The sequence below is a fragment of the Bufo bufo genome, chromosome 6 (assembly GCF_905171765.1).
Source record: "Bufo bufo chromosome 6, aBufBuf1.1, whole genome shotgun sequence".
In the NCBI taxonomy this organism is placed as follows: Eukaryota; Metazoa; Chordata; class Amphibia; order Anura; family Bufonidae; genus Bufo; species Bufo bufo.
In genome coordinates, this window is record NC_053394.1 from 315,733,734 (window position 1) to 315,754,937 (window position 21,204).

At 43.1% G+C, this 21,204-nt stretch overlaps 1 protein-coding gene across 1 annotated transcript in view; it reads right to left on the reverse strand.

The window, feature by feature from the left end:
• Positions 1 to 209: 209 nt before the first annotated feature.
• EZH1 (enhancer of zeste 1 polycomb repressive complex 2 subunit) overlaps positions 210 to 21,204 on the reverse strand; it is a 68,855-nt gene continuing 47,860 nt past the window's right edge. The window contains 15 exon segments of the mRNA XM_040436081.1: positions 210 to 682; positions 1,453 to 1,510; positions 1,513 to 1,536; positions 2,253 to 2,333; positions 5,219 to 5,300; positions 5,380 to 5,475; positions 5,574 to 5,752; positions 8,129 to 8,254; positions 10,453 to 10,493; positions 14,390 to 14,437; positions 14,439 to 14,479; positions 15,377 to 15,573; positions 15,760 to 15,940; positions 17,231 to 17,322; positions 20,452 to 20,615. Of these exon segments, the coding sequence (XP_040292015.1) occupies positions 589 to 682; positions 1,453 to 1,510; positions 1,513 to 1,536; positions 2,253 to 2,333; positions 5,219 to 5,300; positions 5,380 to 5,475; positions 5,574 to 5,752; positions 8,129 to 8,254; positions 10,453 to 10,493; positions 14,390 to 14,437; positions 14,439 to 14,479; positions 15,377 to 15,573; positions 15,760 to 15,940; positions 17,231 to 17,322; positions 20,452 to 20,615 (1,504 nt within the window). The 3' untranslated portion in view covers positions 210 to 588.

Consider the following 21,204-nt stretch of genomic DNA (forward strand, 5'->3'; position numbering starts at 1 on the left):
GGGGAAGATCCTGTGTGTATTAGCAGTGTCATTGTACAGCTGGGACTTGTAGTTCTACACATACAACATGCTGCAGATTCTCCCAGCAGGCAGAGATACCACTCAGGGCAGATCTTGTATTCACTCCCTTAGCAGTGCAGGGGGAGGGGCAGAGATTGTTTTTATTGCAAGTAAACAAAGGGCCAGAAGAGAACCAGGGGAATGAGGAAATAGATCTTTTTTTGCCTAAAACTTGCTTAGCTTAGTTATATATCGCTGACGATCAGATTTACAGTGCTATATCTTTTTTTCCATAACTCGGACAACCCCTTTAAGCAAATTGAAATATACATAATTTTGAAGAGTTTGTGCTTTAAACTGTATGTGACCCACGACAAGCCATACTTTTCGCATTTGACTTAAAGAGCATCTATGAAATGTTCAGACCAATCAATAATGTCCATAGACAGCTTGGATATGTGACTGATTGTACAGCAGGCCTGTACATAGCCACATATTCATGGATCACCTCATGACCTTCCATAATCATTTTTACCACTACATTTATAAAGGAAATGTATTGTATTCACAATGGACAAACAGACAAATTTAGTAGGTTATTGCTTTGGGTGGGAAGGATATTAGGAGGAAATCAGTCTCTCTTTCTATGCCCACCATATTCAGAGCATCCGCCTGGCTGTACCTGAAAAGAGAAAGGAGAATATAAACCTGGGGTGACAAAAGGACAGATGTTCTCCAGTTTTTCTTTACAAGTAAAATGTGTGTATCAGTATATAAAGAGTTAGTATACTGCCTGTACAACAAAGCTTGGTGGCCCCTAAAAGTGCAGCTCCTTCTCTTTAAAGCGGTTTCTGAGACTTTAATACTGATAACCTATCTTTTGGATAGGTTATCAATATCTGATCAGTGGTGGTCTGATCAGCTGTTTCAGAAGGCACTTGCGCTCGCAGTAGCGGAACAGCCTTCTCACAGCTTAGCCTAGTCCATATGACGTCCTGTTCATCAGTCACATGGCCTAGGCACGGCTCTTCCCCATTGAAGTGAGTGGGGCTGAGCTGAGATACTAAGCACAGGAGTCATACAATGTATGACACTGTGCTTGATGAGCTTCCAGAAGACTGTGGCGCTACTGCAAGCACTTGTGCCTTCTCAAAACTGGGGGTCCCACTAATCAGATACTGATGACCTCAGAAAACCCTCCACAAATTGACCAGGACCCTGTAACATCTGTATAGATAACTTTTGGGTGTATTGTGCAGGGAATAAGATTGTAGATTTATATTCTATCAGATCATTAGGTATTTCATATTTGCACATGCTGATGTTCGCACCAGTAATCTCCTAATTCTCATGCATAGTTATCATTCAGCATATTGGGCAGACTAGTTGGGCCAAATGGTTCTTATCTGCCGACACATTCTATGTTTCTATAAATACTCAGTCAATTCTCACCGATAGTCAAAAAACAATTCTTCTCCAGCCTGGATTCCTCGTTTTGCAAATATTCCATGCGGTGGTCTCCATTCACCATAACCACTGCAAGACACATAAAATACAAAACTTACACATGTCAGTGGTGCAAGGTTTTCAGCAAAATGTGTTCTTCATAGGAGAAAACATCCAGAAACATGTAGAAGATGGATTAGATGATAACTGATAATCTGTAAATAATTGTAAGGCTATTAACAAGTAATAAAGATTACAAACCATTTAACTCTGGTTCAGTGTTGCATACAAGCTTGTAGATAGGTTCCCATGAAAACAGCCAGACTGAGAATACAGCTGTGCATACACCAGCGAGTAAAGCTATTGTTTTACAAGTTCTTATGTTTTTATATAGAATATCCATTTAAGTTGTAAAATTGTGGCAACAGGTGACAAACCCTTAACCGGAGGTGTACCCATTTTCCTGGAACATGTAAAGCCATATTCCCATCTGTGTCGGAAGCTCTGTTAAGGGGATGCCACTGCATATTCCATATAAAAATCCAGATAAAATCGCGCACCTGTACTAATTTATCTGGAAAATCCAGCTCCCTGATGGAAAACTAGAGGACCCCGTTATCGACAATGGGAAACACTGGCATCATTCTTTCTGTCATATGACGAATCTGATGATGCCTCTTTTTTTTTGTTTTTGTTTCTTGAATGGAAGAGAAAAACAGAAAAGCTAGCGCAGATGTTGTGAACGTAGCCCAAGATGACTGACCCATGGTTCCCCATCTTCTGTCTATGCAAGGAAAATACACCACCTTTAGCATAGCAATTGGGATTCACAGAGTGGGTTTGCAAATCGGATTTTATTTCCTTTCTTGTAGCGTCCACAACAAAATCTGTCCAGGTGAAAAGACAAAGTGGAAACGTTATGAAATTTTTTTCTCTTAATTTATATCTATAGTTTATGGGAATGTATAAATGATAATACTAGGTCTCCATAACAACTCTGCACTTGATAGAAATCACAAGAGGGTTTGGGGCCTGTGTCGTCAAATGATCATTTATCAGTATAAAGACAGATCTCCAAAAGAAAAGTCCCCACCTCCCCCTTTTGTCTGCAGAGGACTATCTGGAGACTGGACGTATTTCCATTTAAAGGTGTCCAAGGCCCCCATACACATTAGTGTATTGTCAGGCAAAACCGTGGAGAACAGGTTCGGCTATAAATCTAATGTATATAGGGAGCTCCCAACTCTTCTCTACAGATGATGTCAAGGGAGTGAGGGATCAGGCAAACTGAATAATTTTGCCCAATCCTTTTGTTCTCCCAAAAGATAAGCAGTGGTTTTCTCCTCTCTCCCCACTGACAACATAAACAGCCAGGTACATAAATATTGTGACATCGACACAATTCTAACATTTTTGACTCTATACACCACCACAATGGATTTGAAATGAAACAAAGAAGATGTGCTTTAACTGCAGACTGTCAGCTTTAATTTTCAGGTGAACGGTGAACGGTGCAGGAATTACAACAGTTTGCATATGTGCATCCCACTTGTTAAGGGACCAACAGTAATGGGACAGAATAATAATCATAAATCAAACTTTCACTTTTTAATACTTGGTTGAAAATCCTTTGCAGTCAATTACAGCCTGAAGTCTGGAACGCATAGACATCACCAGATGCTGGGTTTCATCCCTGGTGATGCTCTGCCAGGCCTCTACTGCAACTGTCTTCAGTTCCTGCTTGTTCTTGGGGCATTTTCCCTTCGGCAAGTGAAATGCATGATCAATCGGATTCAGGTCAGGTGATTGACTTGGCCATTGCATAACATTCCACTTCTTTCCCTTAAAAACTCTTTGGTTGCTTTTGCAGTATGCTTTAGGTCATTGTCCATCTGCACTGTGAAGCGCCATCCAATGAGTTCGGAAGCATGTGGCTGAATATGAGCAGATATTATTGCCCAAAACACTTCAGAATTTATCCTGCTGCTTTTGTCAGCGATCACATCATCAATAAATACAAGAGAACCAGTTCCATTGGCAGCCATATATGCCCACGCCATGACACTACCACCACCATGCTACACTGATGAGGTGGTATGCTTAGGATCATTAGCAGTTCCTTTCCTGGTACTCTTCTCTTCCCATCACTCTGGTACAAGTTGATCTTGGTCTCATCTGTCCATAGGATGTTGTTCCAGAACTGTGAAGGCTTTTTAGATGTCGTATGGCAAACTCTAATCTGGCCTTCCTGTTTTGAGGCTCACCAATGGTTTACATCTTGTGGTGAACCCTCTGTATTCACTCTGGTGAAGTCTTCTCTTGATTGTTGACTTTGACACACATACACCTACCTCCTGGAGAGTGTTCTTGATCTGGCCAATGTTGTGAAGGGTGTTGTCTTCACCAGGGAAAGAATTCTTCGGTCATCCACCAGTTGTTTTCCGTGGTCTTCCGGGTCTTTTGGTGTTGCTGAGCTCAGCGGGGTGAGTTCCTTCTTTTTAAGAATGTTCCAAACAGTTGTTTTGGCCACGCCTAATGTTTTTCCTATCTCTCTGATGGGTTTGTTTTGTTTTTTCAGCCTAATTATGGCTTGATTCACTAATAGTGACAGCTCTTTGGATCTCATCTTGAGAGTTGACAGCAACAGATTCCAAATGCAAATAGCACACTTGAAATGAACTCTGGACCTTTTATCTGCTCATTGTAATTGGGATAATGAGGGAATAACACACACCGGGCCATGGAACAGCTTAGAAGCCAATTGTCCCATTACATTTGGTCCCTTAACAAGTGGGAGGCACATATGCAAACTGTTTTAATTCCTACACCGTTCACCTGATTTGGATGTAAATACCTTCAAATTAAAGCTGACAGTCTGCAGTTAAAGCACATCTTGTTCGTTTCATTTTAAATTCATTGTGGTGGTGTATAGAGCCAAAAAATTTTGAATTGTGTTGATGTCCCAATATTTATGGACCTGACTGTATATACATGCTTGGCCGAACTGAACGTGTATGGGGAGACAAATGTCAGCCGATTGGTCTTGAATGGCTAATTTTAGATAGCTGGCAGATAAACACATATTCTGCAGAATGGTATTCCTCCCAATCTCCTTATACACATGTTCCCTCAGTTCTCCCGAGCATACACAAGTGTACTACGCAGAAATATTGTAAATTTTGGTACAATTGTCATTTACATTTCTTTAAAATCTTTATATGATGACATTTTTATCATCAAGTTTCTTCTTCATTTCCATTGGTCAATTATCGCTATGTTTGCTCAGAAGGTTCCTACCACTTGTTTGGCTGGGCGAAACGTGTCTGATTATGCTATGGGGAGAGCTGAGAATGCCGCTACTAGACATTTCTGGTGGCGGCTTATCTCCCAGGAGAACAAAAGGTTTGGGCGAAAATATTCACAGTCAGGAACCAATTGGAAGCTCTCCACACACATTAGTGTATTGGCCGAACCCACTGTTCCCAGCGTATAAGGTGTATGGCCAGATTAAGTGTAGTGCTGAGTATGACAAAGAGCAAACATAGATTTTTCTTACAATGACTGAAAAAAGTGGCAAAAATTAAGGTTTATTGTGGCAAAAACCCATACTGTTTATATTCTGCATCCACCAATTAGAGAAACGTCAAACCACAACACAATTACATGACTGCATTGTCCTGCATAGGAACCATAAGCCCATAGAGACTGTAATAAAGAAAAGTTACAGAAGCTATCCACCAATTGCTACCAACACAGGTAACAAAGATCTTACCATTGTTGAGGTTGAACAGGAAACTTGACATGTATTTATCATAGACCTTTCCTCTTCTATCTGCTTCATCCTGGGAAATGAGCTAAATAAAATACATATTGTGTATTAATATGAGAAAAGGACAAAAGCTCCATTCCCTTCTGTATCGTTAGGTTACTAACCTCTCCGCAATATTCAGAGATGAACTCATTCTTTTGGACAGACTCTTTGATGAAGGTTCCCCACCCAGCAACATCTGATGGAGCCATGAGCAAGTGCTGCAAAAGCAAATAAAAATCAAGATTATGGCACCAATCCAGAGAACAGGGGTCCCTGTACCTCAATTTTCAAAAGACTCTACCGATATCTGTCTTACCTTTTTTAGACCACGTTGGATGCTGCAGTTTTTGCAGGACACAATTTTAGAATCCCAGTGCTCAGCAGCACCACATGTTAGACAGAGATCTGGATCACATTCCCGTACAGCCAGATAACAGGGGCATTGCTTGGTGTTACATTGGGTCTTACACCTGCACCCGGGGAAGCGGTTCTGACCTGTGAAAAATAACAGTGTTAGGCCTCATGCACACGGCCGTTGTTTGGGTCCGCATCCGAGCCACCGTTTTGGCGGCTCGGATGCGGACCCATTCACTTCAATGGGGCAGTCCGCATCCGTTGCTCCGTTCCGCAGCCCCGCTAAAAAAATATAACATGTCCTATTCTTGTCTGTGCTTGGGGACAAGAATAGGCATTTATATTGACGGCCGCCCGTTCCCCAAATTGCGGAAGGCACACGGGCGGCTTCCGTTTTTTTTGCAGATCCACGGTTTGTGGACCGCAAAAAACGAACAGTCGTGTGCATGAGGCCTTATACTTCAAACGAATTAGCAGAATTCAAGCAACCCCCACTAACCACCTCTGACTATTATAATCTTCTCAAACCTTATCCGTACACCTCAGCAGAACCTCATCCAGCACTCCACTCAGTTTTCATAGATTAAAGGTGACCATAAACATTAGATGAATGACATACAAACCCATTAATTTCAGTGAGATTGGCCGGTGTATGTGGGTGTCCCTAGTCCCCCAGATTTTGGGAGAAAGGAGGATTGGACAGCTGGATTTCAACATGTCCAACACTTTTGTTCTTAAGAGAGACAATCTGCTGCAGCGCCTTACTCCACATGCCTTAATGAGAACATATGCACACTTAGCCCAGCCAAGCATGCATGTGTAGAAGGGGGTTGACAGAAATAGCTGTCAGCTATCTCATGTGCATGAGTAGCCTTAGAAATTGTGTCGATTTGTTTCAGTATACAAAATCCTGAAATGCAGCACAGTACGGGTGGACGGGTGCTTTTGATTACTCATGCAGCGCACCCATAGACCCTCAGACTATGCCAGCACAAGAGTGCATGACAGAAGAAACCAGCACTTTACAAGATGTGAGGAATTTATGTGGAGAAGCCCAGGCTATGAACGTCAAATGAAAACTCTGTGTTTTATACCCAGATCCTTAATTACCATGATTTGTACTTCTAGGCGCAATGACCCACATTTTAAAAAGTGACTGCACCTAGACCTTGTCACACAATGAGGGGCATTTACTAATGAATTTATGAAACGACAGTGACGTTAAAAAGAAAACAATGTATTGGCCAGCCTCTGGATACAGGAGCGCTTTGCTACGATCAGGTGACACTGGGTGGGCATGGCCTCAACATACCAGGGGAGGGGTTTTGTGTTTAAAAGTCTGTGACTGCGGCGGCCGCTTCACGGCTGCACTAGTGCCGGAGCGCTGCCTCTGTGAGGGTGGGCAGCGATACACCGCCTTGATAACTGAAAAAACAAAACTATGCTTTTGATAAGGGGCTCCTGAGGAGGTTTAGAATTAGGAAACACGTCGAGCCAAGGATGTATAAGCAATTACCATAGTCGTATTATCTCAGCTTCTATATGAGCCGTTAGCAGTAGTAGTTAATAGTTCCTGACTGAGCGCAAGTAGGTGTATGGGCTGATGCCAGCTGTGTGGAGTGTCAGCGTGTGTGTGGTGTATTCAGCCTTCTAGGTGATACAAAATAAAGTGATTGAATATCACAGAAGATACATTGTAGCCAGTCAGGTATTTTAATTAAGTGGCATGCAGCGTTCAGCCTGTGTTTTCTCATCATACCCGGCTAATGCTGCGGATTATGATTAATGGTGCAGATTGTATTGGTTTCCAGCTGTGGGGATGATCAGCTAGTTTATAGTAGCTGTGAATTTGTGATGTAGTCCCACATCTACACTGCAATCCTGCACCATTGATTGACACACACAAAAGTGAAAGTATTTATATCCCCTTCTGATTTTTATCTTTCAATCATAAATTAAGATTTTTAGTTTTCTTTTTAATGTCTCCAAATCACTAAGAAATACGAGCTTAAAAGGTGACGTAAACCAGTGTTGGCGCAAATAGCCTTTTGTAAGCACATCAATGTGTGCAATAACTTGAGACTTTTGATGCTTCGACACTTTCCTAAAGCGTCAAGAAAAGGGACAGGGCTTACAAAGAAAGGGAGGGGCTTAGCACAGCCTCCTGGATTCACTATAACTAAGGATGAGCGAACTTCTTTTTTCAAGTTCGGCGTACACGGTTCGGGCACGGGTTATCTAAGAATTCCGTTATGGATTCCGCTACCACGGACCATAAATTATGGTCCGTGGTAGCGGAATCCATAATGGAGTTCTTAGATATCCTGAACCCGAACCTTGTACGCCGAACTTGAAAACAAAAGTTCGCTCAACACTAACTATAACTTACACCTGAAACTGGTGTAAGTTACAGCGGAAGCATATGCCAGCCCCTAGATGGTGTAGATTTTTAAATCTGCCCAAATGTTAAAATGTACAGGTGATCTGTGGAAGGCGTTCCTATATATAAGTACTCACAATCGGGATTGCACTGACAGAATTTTTCACAGAAGTTCTGTGTCATTATGCAGGGACAAGTGCTGTCACACGAATGATCTGGGTGATCGCAGGGCTGATAGTTGTACACCTGGTTTGCTGAATTATCTATTTCCAAGAAAACAACACAAAATTTGTTATTTATTTTGTGATTAAAAGTAATGAACAAGTTAAGATTTTCAATGTTAGGACATGAAATAGTAGGGATATTGCCCATTTTACACAGTTCAGTTGCAGATACACCACTTTCATGTCATTGAGGGGTTCTCAAGAGCATTAATACCTGCACCCATATTTCGACCATTAGTATTATAATGATTCAGGACCTTTTTGAAATTATGGTTTTCTATGCCTTCTGCACCAATACAACACCAATTAATTTTATCACACACTCTTCATAGCATATAGCAAAGGACCACCACTCACTTTCTTAATGATATGAAGAGACTTTTATTCAAAGCATAATAGCATCCTCAGTGACTAGTTTCCGCTCAAGCCTGAGCCTTTTTCAAACTGAAAAAAGGCTTATGCTTGAGCTGAAACTAGTCACTGATGATGCTAATATGCTTATAATATCGTCAAAGTAAGTGTTGGTCCTTCTTCCTTGAACGCGTGCACCACGTGCAAACCGCAGTGCCTATCCTTCTTCGATACTACTCATAGCATCCCTGATTAAAACAGTATAAAGGAATACTATAACCCATATTAAAACAACAAGTAGGATACACATAATTTTGTATATTTATGAGACGTCCTGGGTTCCTATGCCAAAATCTGTTTATATAGCTGAAGCAATCACCTGCTGTTATCAGCATAAGGCTACTTTCACACCTGCGTTCAGGTGTCCGCTCGTGAGCTCCGTTTGAAGGAGCTCACGAGCGGTCCCGAACGCAGCCGTCCAGCCCTGATGCATTCTCAATGGAGGCGGATCCACTGAGAATGCATCCGCCTGCCAGCGCTCAGCCTCCGCTCCGCTCAGTGAGCAGACACCTGAACGCTACTTGCAGCGTTCGGGTGCCCGCCTGGCCGTGCGGAGGCGAACGGATCCGTCCAGACTTATAATGGAAGTCAATGGGGACGGATCCGTTTGAAGATGACACAGTATGGCTCAATTTTCAAACGGATCCGTCCCCCATTGACTTTCAATGTAAAGTCTGAACGGATCCGTTTGCATTATCATGGGAAAAAAAAAAAAAAAAAAATAATAATTTTTTTTTTTTTTTTTTTTTTTCATGGTTATGCAAACGGATCCGTTCTGAACGGATGCAAGCGTTTGCATTATAGGAGCGGATCCGTCTGTGCAGACACCAGACGGATCCGCTCCTAACGCAAGTGTGAAAGTAGCCTTAGAACGTTGAATCCAGTCACAGGCCACACCGTTGCGAAAGATTTAAAAGGGTAATATGAGCAGATTTGTTATTTTAGTCCACATGCAGCTGAAAGTTTTTTTTTTAATGACCAGTGCTGTACTATGCAGGGCTGTGGAGTCGGTAGATAAATGGTCCGACTCCTCAGTTTTTGGTAACTCCGACTCCTCTGTATTTAATATGCAAATGTATTTTATAGTATAAAATACATTTGCATATTAAATACAGAGGAGTCGGAGTTACCAAAAACTGAGGAGTCGGACCATTTATCTACCGACTCCACAGCCCTGGTACTATGATATTGTAAAAGCATGATACAGTGAAGGTGAGGGCTCAGAAGCTTGGACCCCTCCATCGCTTGCAGGTGGCAGCTGTATTATACTGCTAGCATCCTCACAGTCAGGATTGGAGATATATTAAATCCAGGCAATTTAATCCCTCAGATGCATGGTTCATGGCAGCCATGGCATCGGAGCTCCCACTGTATGCTGATTAGCAACCTAAGAAGGCAATCATGGCATGTCAAATAGTTGTCATAGCAGCCGGTGGCCTTCTGAAGGCTCCCAAGCCTGCCATGTTCCAGCCACTAGTACATCCTGCCTCTGGCAGAATGTATTATATTGCATATAACAATCCCTGTACATTGTAATACAGAAGTATTAAAGTATGGTGGTTCAAGTCCCCTTAAGGACTAAAAAAAAAATTTAAACAGAGCTGCTCTCTGTTCACTTCGGAGGTTCCAGTCTGGTGATAGGAACCTATCTCACAGTGATGGCATATCCTAGTGATATGCCATCGATGTCTGAGACGGGCCAACCCCTTTAATACAGTCTTATGATAATTATCTTGATGTCTACATGGAGGGGGATTAATAAGTTTAGTGATAGCGATTGTTCTTCTCCATATTATATGAAAGCAGATGTGTCATTCACAACTTACCCTTTTTAAGCTGAATCTTTCTGCAGTGTGCGGCCCACAGTCTGTAAAGGAAACAAAATGTGCATAAAAAGATAAAAAATTACCCTAAACTCAACTTATGTCAGCAGCATGATATACTGATGCCTATCCTATAAAAGTTAAAGGGGATGTCTATTCATACTGTCCTGCCCAATCTGACAGAATACAACTGCCCGTAATGATCCAACTGCATTGACGCCCTGCATTTTAGGTGACCAAAATCACTGAGTAATTGAAATCTATTTTCAAGCATTTTATTTTTCACAATATACAATAAAATAACCATATACTTTACTCATATACACTTGAGCCATTTACTCCTGTTCATGACCAGACTCATTTTAGTTTTTCTACTGCATGTGACTTCAAAGACAATAACTTATTTCCGTTCAGTTAAAGAGGACCTTTAATGCGATTTTATACCTGTACTTGCGGGGTAACCCCCGCTGATGCTGCCACCCTGCTTGTAAAAATATGCCTCCTATGCCCCGCCGAATTTCTCCCGCTCAGTATGCGAATACTGAGCATCGCAACAGGGAGGAGGAGACGCCAGGGGTTTCTCAATGGGCGTCTCCTTCTCCCTGGCTGTAGCGCTGTTCAATCGCAGTGCAGAGCGTCACAGCCAGGGAGAAAAAAAAATTTCAGTCGAAAAGATGACGTCTGGGACAGATAGATTGCGAATGGCTCGTACCAAATCCAGAGTGTGGAGCGACTGCTCATGAGTATGAGGATGAGACGGGGCAGGACAAACGGAAGGTAGAATCATCTCTTCATTGAGATGGAATGCTGACACAACCTTCAGAAGGAAAGACTGAATAGGGCGAAGAACTACTTTGTCCTGATGGAGGATCAGGAAGGGCAACCGACAGAAAAGAGACGCTAGTTCCGACACCCTATGGCTTGAAGTGATTGCCACCAAAAAGGCCACCTTGTAGGACAGGAAGCGAAGGGACACTTGCGCTGAGCACTAGATTAAGATCCCAAGGATTTAACGGAGGACGGTAAGGGGGGTACAGCGTGTGCAACTCCCTGCAGAAAGGTCCTAACCGCAGAGAGCGAAGCCAAATTCCGCTGAAAAAGAATAGAAAGAGACGAAACTTGCCCTTTTAGGGAGCTAAGAGCCAGCCCCAACTGCAGGAAAGATAAGAGTCGTGGCAACAAAAAATGAATTGGAGACAGCTGGTGACACTCGCAGAAACAAAAGTAGAACTTCCAGGTCTGGTTGTAAATTTGGGAGGACGAAGGCTTCCTGGCACGAATCCTGGTCTGGACAACCGCATCCAAGAAACCCCGAGTCCTTAGTACGGCGGCTTTAACAGCCAAGCCGTTAAATGTAGACTTTAAATATCGGTCCCTGCAACAAGAGGTCCTCCCAAAGGGGAAGGTGCCAGGGTTCGTCTGTGAGGAGGGCGATTAGGGATGAGTGCCACACTAGGTGCGGCCAATCAGGGGCCACGGGAATGACAAGCAGACCTTTGGACCTGATTTTCTGGAGGAGACGCGGAATGAAGGGAAGAGGGGGGAACACATAAGGAAACGTGAACTGACTCCACGGAATCACAAGGGTGTCGTACGCCAGGGCCATGGGATCCTTGGACCGCGCAACGAAGTTCTCTAACTTGTGGTTGAAGCGGGAGGCCATGAGATCTATGTCCGTACGACCTTAACGCTCGCAGACGGCTAGAAAAACTTGCAGGTGAGGTGCCCATTCGCCGGAATAGAGGAGCTCCCGGCTGAGGAAGTCGGTGATCCAGTTGTCAACGCCAGGGATGTGAACTGCCGACAGCACCTATACATGGCTCTCTGCCCAGCTGAGAATCAGTGCTGTTTCCACCATGGCTGCCGGGCTCTGGGTACCGCCCTGGTGATTGAGGTACGCCACAGCTGTGGCGTTGTCGGACTGAACTCGAATCGAGACGACCCCGGAGATGGTCGGTCCAATGAAGCACAGAGAGACGATTCACCCTGAATTCCAGAATGTTCATTGGGAGGGAGCACTCCTCGCGTGACCACATGCCTTGAATGGAAAGATTTTCCAACACTCCCCCCAGCTCCGGAGGCTTGCGTCCGTTGTCAGCACCCTCCAGCGGAGGGGAAGGAAAGAGCGGCCCGACGTCAGCATCAGGGTAACCAACCACAACCTGAGGGCCCGGCAGGTCGGGGCAGGGAGACGCATGAGCCGATCCAGGGAGTTTGGGGAACCGTCCCAAATTGGTTAGAATGGCTCGCTGAAGAGTCCTGGTATGGAATTAAGCATAGGGCACCGCTTCAAAGAGAGAGAGCATAAAACCCAGAACCCACATGCAGTGACGAATGGGAAGAGGACAGGGCCCCAACAAGGGAAGAATCTGAAGACTGAATTGAATAGCTTTTCCGGGGGCAAGAGTACCTTGGTCTGACAGGTGTCGAGTAACATGCCCAGAAAGGTTAGCCGCTGAGATGGATTAAGACAGGACTTTGGTCGATTCGGGATCCATTCGAAGCGTTCCAGGGTGTCCAGGACTATGCATAGGATGTCCGCTGTTGCCCGGAATGACGGACCTTTTATCAGGATATCGTCCAAGTATGAAATCGCCACTATACCCCAGGCATAGAGCAGATCCATGACCGCCGCCAGAATCTTCGTAAAGACTCTGTGAGCCGTGGCCGAACGGGGGGGGCCCACAAACTGGTAGTGAAAGGGACCACTGAGAACCAGAGAAATTTATGGTGACTGATGCAAATGGTGACGTGGAGATAAGCGTCCTTGATGTCTATCAAAGACAGGTACTCCCTGGGCTCCATGAACATAATGACCAATCTCAGGGACTCCATCCGGAATCGGCGGAGCCGAAGGAAGCGGTTTAGTGCTTTGAGGTCTAGAATGGGACTGAACGTACACTCCTTTTTGGGGACCACAAAGAGATTGGAGTAGAACCCGCGAAAACAGTCTTGCGCAGAAATTGGGACGATCACTTCCTGCCGCAGAAGTGTGTGGATGGCCTGAAAAGAGGAATTTGTGGCGGAGGGAGAGGTCGGGGGAGACAAGTGAAAAAAACGACATGGAGGGGGGACCTGAATTCCAGTTTGTAACCCTCTGAAATGACCTCTCTCACCCAGGCATCCGAGACGTGAGCCAGCCAGACATGACTAAAAAGATGAAGATGGCCACCCACTCGACCGGAGGGTGCTGAAAACTACAAAGTCATGCAGAGGAGGTCTTGGGGTTATAGGACTTGGAGCCCTGTTGACGGGGATGCCAGGAAGGACGGGTTTAAAGGAAAGCTTTCTGATCCAGGGTGGACTTGTCGGTTGGCCGCTTGGGGCTGGAAAAATTCTGAAAGGGACGAAAAAGAGGTCTACACTTTTTTGACTTGTTAAAATGAGCCCTGTTTTGTTGTAAATGAGTGCTCTTACCACCTGTAGCATCAGAAATGATCTCGTCCAGGTGTTTGCCAAAAAGGCTGCTGCCGGTAAAGGGGAGGGCCGTCAAGGCCTGCTTTGAAGCATTGTCTGCCACCCAGCAGGAGGGCCATAGGGTACGGCGAATAGCCACTAAAAAGTCTGGCTGCGTCCAGAGAGGCTTCACAAATATATACGAACTGGCATGGGAGAGCTGCAGGGCAATCTCGGAAAGTTCCTCTGAGGGTTCCCCCCGAGGAGAGACCCTGACGCAGTTTGTTTGCCCACTCACCCATAGCTTTGCTCACCCATGTAGAGGCAAAAACCAGTCGCAGTGCAGTGCCAACTGCTTCAAAGGATAATTTAGCAAAGAATTCCAATTTCTAAATTTCTAAAGGGAATTTATTTGTATGTACGAGAGACCAGCTCTACTACAGTTACTTATAGCAGCAGAACCAACAGATTGTAAGTCCAGGCCTAACAGGTACATTTACACCTCTTTTTGAGAGACAGATACATTCAGGTTCATCGACTATACCTGTGCCTTCTTTTCTTCTTCTGTGCAGTACTCATCATTCCTTGGCTGCACTTTGAGAATAAGTGAATCTTTCACAGCAAACTGAAAAACCTGTATAAAAAGTTTAAGACAGGCAGATGATGACCACTGACTGACCACTGAGTGAGGACTACAAAGGATAAAATAATTGCAATTAAATCAGATAAATGGTCTAATACAATACAGATGAAGCAGTTATTACAAGAACGGCCAGTGTGCTACATCTATGTCACTAATGCAAAGTGAATACATGGTGTACTACGTAAATAGCATAGGTGCACTACACGTTGGATGCAGCACCACGGCTATTCCTTTATCAGCTTCTACATGTGTATACGGTCACATATATGATGATGCAAAAAACATATGTTCACAATCAGTAGCAGCCTTTTCACTAAAAGTTGATTTCCCTGGCTGTGCAGAGAACTGCAGCTGGCTCCATTTACTTGAATAAAGCTGTGCTGCCGTTGTTCCTGCACAGTGTATAGGAACATACAGTGAAGGGGCCATAGAGCTGAATCAGTGCTGCAGTCCTTTTATTCTCAGGATCAGTGGGGGTTCCAAAAGGTCATATCCCCAATGATATGCCATCACTTTATGAGATGGGAATACAACTTTAATTTCATGTTACGCTGAGACTTTCTAGGTCTAACAGTAGAAGTGTCAGTAATAAAAGCACTGGATGAAGGTCTCTTCACCAATGGGACCAAGTATTACAAGATGACTGCATATCATCATTCATGAATATCACTAGGCAGAGTTATAATTAAAGGGGCTTCATTACATTTTAAACAATGCCAAATGCATGCCTGCGATCTAACTAATTTACTGCTAAAATCCAAATCATAGGCACTGCTGTCCAGGACCAAGCCAACAGAGAAGAGGTGATGGTACGCATGTCCATGTCCACATCCCATTGACATGTACGTGTCGTTAAAAAAATTAAACCCATTTGTTTCCATTTTGTACCTGCTTGCATGTCTTGGTCTCCATGAGTCGGGCAATAGAGCAAAAGTTGTTGAAGTAGGTCCCATGGAAGACTCTGAAGAGAGATTCCTCAGCTCCAGACCATTCCACTGGTTCGCTGGTTTCGGAACCCTCCGGCAAGTCTCCACTCATGCTTCCTCGTCTCTGCCTCGTGGGGGTTTGGCTGCGAGAATTTCCTTCTGTTTTAAAATTATACATGCATATATTTTAGATTAGTAATAGTCCACCTCCCTATATACTAATAGATTTCATAACTTCCCACATTGTCATAGTAATTCATGAGTGACAAGCACAAACCAATTTTGAAATGGTCTTATGCAAACTGTATGCAACCAAGAACACAGAGGCAAACCAGGCCTTCTTACCTGAAGAGCTGGAAGCACATTCATTCCCTGTGTCCCGATCACTGTCTCCTTCTTTGGCCTCAGTCACTGTTGAGGTGGAAGCACCTGAACTGGAAGTAGCAACTGTTGGGGTTTTTCTTCTACGCTTCCCTAAGCACTTGAACCTAGGGTTGTTCATCATGGCATACTCTTTAGCTCCTTCCTGAAGGATTGAGAGTTGAAGGCTAAAAAAGCAATTGACTGCAGACCTAATACTATTATATGGAGGAAATCAATCATAAGGCTAGAAACCAAGCAGGTGGCACTCTACTAAGTGGGCAGAACTTAGGCTACCTTTACACCTCTGGTGTGAATTCTAGCAGGCTGTTCCTGCACAGAACAGCCTGCTGGAATTCACCGGACCCAGCACTGCCTAATGCAGACAGAATGGCAGGCTGCCCCATTAAAGGGGTTGTCCGGGTTTTTACTATTGATGACCTATCCTCAATATAGGTAATCAATATCAAATCGGCGGGGGGTCCGACACCTGGCACCCATACCGATAAGCTGTATGAGGAGACAGCGCACATGTGCCGTCTACCTTCTCTCACTGTGCTCGTCCTCTCCTCATACAGCCGATATCCTGAGGATAGGTCATCAATAGTACAAGCCCGGACAACCCCTTTAAGCATAATGGGGTCTGGCGGAAATCTATACGCATTTCAAGAGGAGAACTGGCCAGACATCCTCCGCTTGTCTGCCGGAGCATCCTGCTGAAGTTTCACACCAGAAGTGTGAAGCTAGCCTTAAAACTAACAATGTGAAATGCACAAATAAAGTCCAGGCAATAATAACTGCTAATATTCCTATGATCTCCATAATTCCATGACTTTTCCCTGTTAGTGTTGCAATTTTATTGCTAAGGAGTCCTAGTTTCGGCATGCATAGATAATAAGAAAATGTGATCTGCTAGGACCTTGACGCAGTTAATTTCAAAAAATGCAAGCAGTTTTGTAAAGATTGATCACTGGATGTTTTGCTACAGGTATAAGTTGGAAAATAAAGGGTTGCGCCATACTCTTTAGGCTAGGGCTACTTTGGTTGTGCCACATCAAGTCTGGGGATTAATGTACAAGATTTGTCTGCAACCTGCTGTTGGACTAAAGGTGCAAGACTATTTTAAGGTGCGATTTAAGATTTGAAACATCATTAGATATGTTGAATTCAGCTCTAGGCTGGAAAAGTCACTTGTGATTTGCGATAAAATAAATCTAGCAGGTTTGGATTTTTTGTAACTGTTCCATCACTGTGCAGCAAAGTACCTTCACAATCATTACTTGCGTTGTGCAACCAAAGTTGCCATGTAGCTCAGGCCCTTACTGATAAAAAACAAACGGGAAGTTTTTTTTAACCCATAACAACACATTATACGCACACTAAAAACTAGCATCCAACTTTCAAAGTGGAAAAAACTACAAATCTGCATGTAAAGAATAAGTACATGAAAACCTACCAGCCACAAGAAGCACTGACTTCCACATGGTTCTGTTTCAATCTTAATTTCTCGATTCCTTCTCCTACACATATTAGGACTTGCATGAAAGGCTAAAAGGCACAAAAATTACAAGGCTTATTCATAAACCAGTCATGTTTGTGCACTACTATCGTGTTCATGGTATTCACAAACATGATGACACCAAATACACATATTCAATTAATGTGGTACACACGTAAGTAAATTACAGAGTACAAAATACTGAACTGTAATAAAAAGTCACTTTACTAAATAAAGTACGCACAGAACATGTCCTCATCACACAGTAGGACAAGTTACTTCACTACACTGAGCGAAAGAGCTGCCTCATTCTCCACTCTGCTTGTCACAGATTATGATTAGGGATGAGCGAAGTGAGCTTCGGATCCTAGATCCAAAGTCACTTTGGTTCAAACTTTGTTTTAATGCGGTACGGAGATCTGTCTCCGTACAGCATTAAAATATATGGGCCGGGCATATTCTAGATCTACGTCCATAACCCACAAGGAGAACCAGCTAAAGATTTTAACTTTCTGTTATCACACACCAGAAGTACTACATGCTATGAACCCGGGGTTAATAAGCCTCTCTATTCCACATATTTTGGGCTTGCCCAATTATAGAGCCATTCTGGTTACAGGTTACTAGAATAGCGCAAGATATCTTAGATGTTCATATCCCTAGAGACCCTCTGACACTCCTCTTGAATGTAGTACCAGATAAACTAGGGGGCCACGGTGCCGGGCTGCTTCTCTATATACTAACTGCAGTCAAGTGTCTGATTGCTCTTCATTGGAAACGTCCTAACTCTCCTACGAGTTATGATCTATACGCCTGGATACAGCAAACTAGAACCCTGGAACACTCGGTTGCACTCTAACGGAAGACAATTGCCAAATTCCAGAATTGCTGGCAAGCTTGGGACACTCGCAAGACTGCAATCCAATTCTAAACACGGACAGACTATTTTTTTTCCTTTTATATAATTTTTATTTATGTTTGCGATTTCTTTTTGTATACTGTTAACTGAGAAGGTCTGACTGTTCTGGACCGCTATCATAATAATAAAAAAATGTATGGGCTCCGATGAGGCGAAATGAGTGATCACCAATAAGCAAAATGAGTTATCTCTGTACAGTATTAAAACGAAGTTTGGAGCGAAGAGACTTCAGATCTAGAATATGCTCATCCCTAATTATGATCCTGAATACAGATAAGATCTTTAGCTGAATCTCTGTAGGAATGGAGTTCATGAGGAGACATGAAGTACAGAGAGGTGGGTAGGGGTGTGGCTGGTGAACTGCAGCATTTGTATGCAGTCTCCATTACCACAGCCCCACATTACCACAGTTTGTCCTGTTCGTCCTCTCTGTTCTTCATGTCTCCTTATGAACTCCATTCCTACAGAGATTCAACTGAAAATCTTTTTAGCTGTATTTGGGTTTATAATTCCTGACTATTCAAACAGAGAGGAGGATGAGGCACCTCAGTGAATTGGACAAGAAATAAGAAAATGAACAAACAGCAGGTGGCGCTATACAGATACATTTCATTTAATAACTCAGAGGCTATACTAAATTTATAATTATATGTAATTACAAAAGTATTCAGATCCAGATGATGGCATGAAAAAGGTAGATTTTTTTTGTTACATAACCCCTTTAAAAAGAAAACCTATTTTGTACATGTAGTCCTATCAGTGGGCTGCATGTTTTAGAGCAGAAGGAGCGGAGCAGATGGATATATAGTATTGTGGAAAAACACTACGTATAACCTGTATATTATACATTTAAATCACAGATCTTTCTATGCTCACGAGTCCAGGGGGCAGCCCTATTAGTGATTGACAACTCATAAATGAGGACATTTATTAAAGGGAGTCTGTCAGCAGTTTTGAACATGATAAACTACTGACAGCACTAGATAGCACTGGGGAGAACTTTACTTTGAAGTGCACTCTGCTGTGAGCTGCTTCACTGCTCCTAGCGACGGATGTAGTGGTCTCCTCGTTGGAGGCTACAGTTATCACTCAGAACAGTGTGGAGGGGCTGTGAAGCAGATCAATGCAGAGAGCACTTCACAGTGAAGTCCTCCAGGGCACCTGAGAGACCCCGGGCATAAAGTATAATAAAAGTGCCAGGCTAAATAGTAGCGAGTGGGACGAAAAAGTGTGACTTTTTTATGGTAGTTTTCTGCACTACATGGGTCACAGTGTAGGTTTTTAATGACTCATAGGTCCACCCACTGGACTCCTAAACACAGAAAGAGCAGAGATTTAAATGAATGAAACATAAGTAATACTGCATATTTTCCACAAAACTATATATCAATCTGCTCAGCCACTACAACTCTATAAAATGCTGCCTGCAGGTCAGCCACCATGTTTAACATGATAATTGTTTCTGATTAAAAGGTCAAAAATTTTAATACAAGGTACAATTCTATTTGTTCAAAATACTGTAGTTGCCAGCTTCACCTCAATGTAAAAAGAGTATGTTAATAAATATTTTGTTTTACATTTTATGTGCCCAGATATCAAATATATTTTCATGTAAGATAGTTTTTTTTCCCCATTTACTTACGTTGTGATTCTACTGAATTTCTTCTGTGTTTTTTAATCAAAATGGCTGCTCAGAAATATTTTTGTAAGGACTTTTATCACATTTCTACCCTCTTAAAGAGGACCTGTCACCAAAAAATGCAATGCAATCTGAAAGAACCATGTTATAGAGCAGGTGAAGCTGAGAAGATTCATGTATATATTTGTGGGAAAAGATTCAGTAAAAGTTATAATTTTTACATTTACATCTCTGCTTTTTCTACCTTCTATGAAGAGCTATCGATACATGAAGGAGGGGTTATCAGTGATTGATAGCTCAGCTTCTCCTGCTCTATAACACGGTGCTTTCAGATTGCATGGCATTTTTTGGCAAACAGGTCCTCTTTAAAAAAAAATTGCTGCTTCCTTTACATGCTGAGCAATGGTGAATGTAATATGTTCAGTAAGGCTTTTCACCAGTCTACAAGTTCAACCCCACAGACTAACAGATGCTGAGACCCATCCCACCAGAAGAGGCTCTGGCACCTTCAGTGTACTGTACCCCATGTACTATCAAGTTCGCTTGGCAGCGATCTATTAAAAGTATAATTTATATATAGATATATTGTATAGAAGGAGTTACAGGTGGCAAACAACTTACGGTGCAAGAAACAGTCATACTTAAAACAGCGGCGGCAGAACAGCGTATGAAAGGAGTGCAAGGACTGTTCTCGGGGAACAGATTTCGCCAAGGATCCATCAATATTTGGAGTGCATTGTGGTGGAAGTGTGTTGGGATCCATAGCTGCAGTCAGTTCCTTGTACCTGAAAATAATTTAATAAAACGAAAATACTGACAGTCTCGATTTGTTTAAAGCGGTTTTCTTGTTTCATGATACTGGTGAGCTATCCTCGGGATAGGTCATCAATATCATATTGGTGACAGTCCAACACCCAACACCTCCACCGATCAGTTGTTTAAAGGGGGTGCAGCACTTCATTCTCTTTGTTTACCTGAACATCATAAACATTGTAGTGGCTGCGCAGGGAAATTACAGCTTCTTCCCTAATTCACTGGAAAGGAAGCTGTAATTACCTTGCCCCGCGGCTACAAGGAACACCGCATACAGGTAAACATTAAAGACGACGCAGAGCTTGCACGAGGGACACGTTCCCTTCAAAACTGCTCACAGAGAGACAGCTGGGGTCAACTCAATATACTCAACCATCATGAGATACCTGAGATGCATCAATCAACAAGCCTATGGACTAGTCTTATAGTGGCTTTTTAGACTATAGTATAGTTACGCTGAGTTCCTAAGATGGCAGATCCCATATGACCATATACATACTGAAGATACATGTATTGCAAATATAGAAACCCATCACACCTTTCTGTGGCCAGAACACCTTG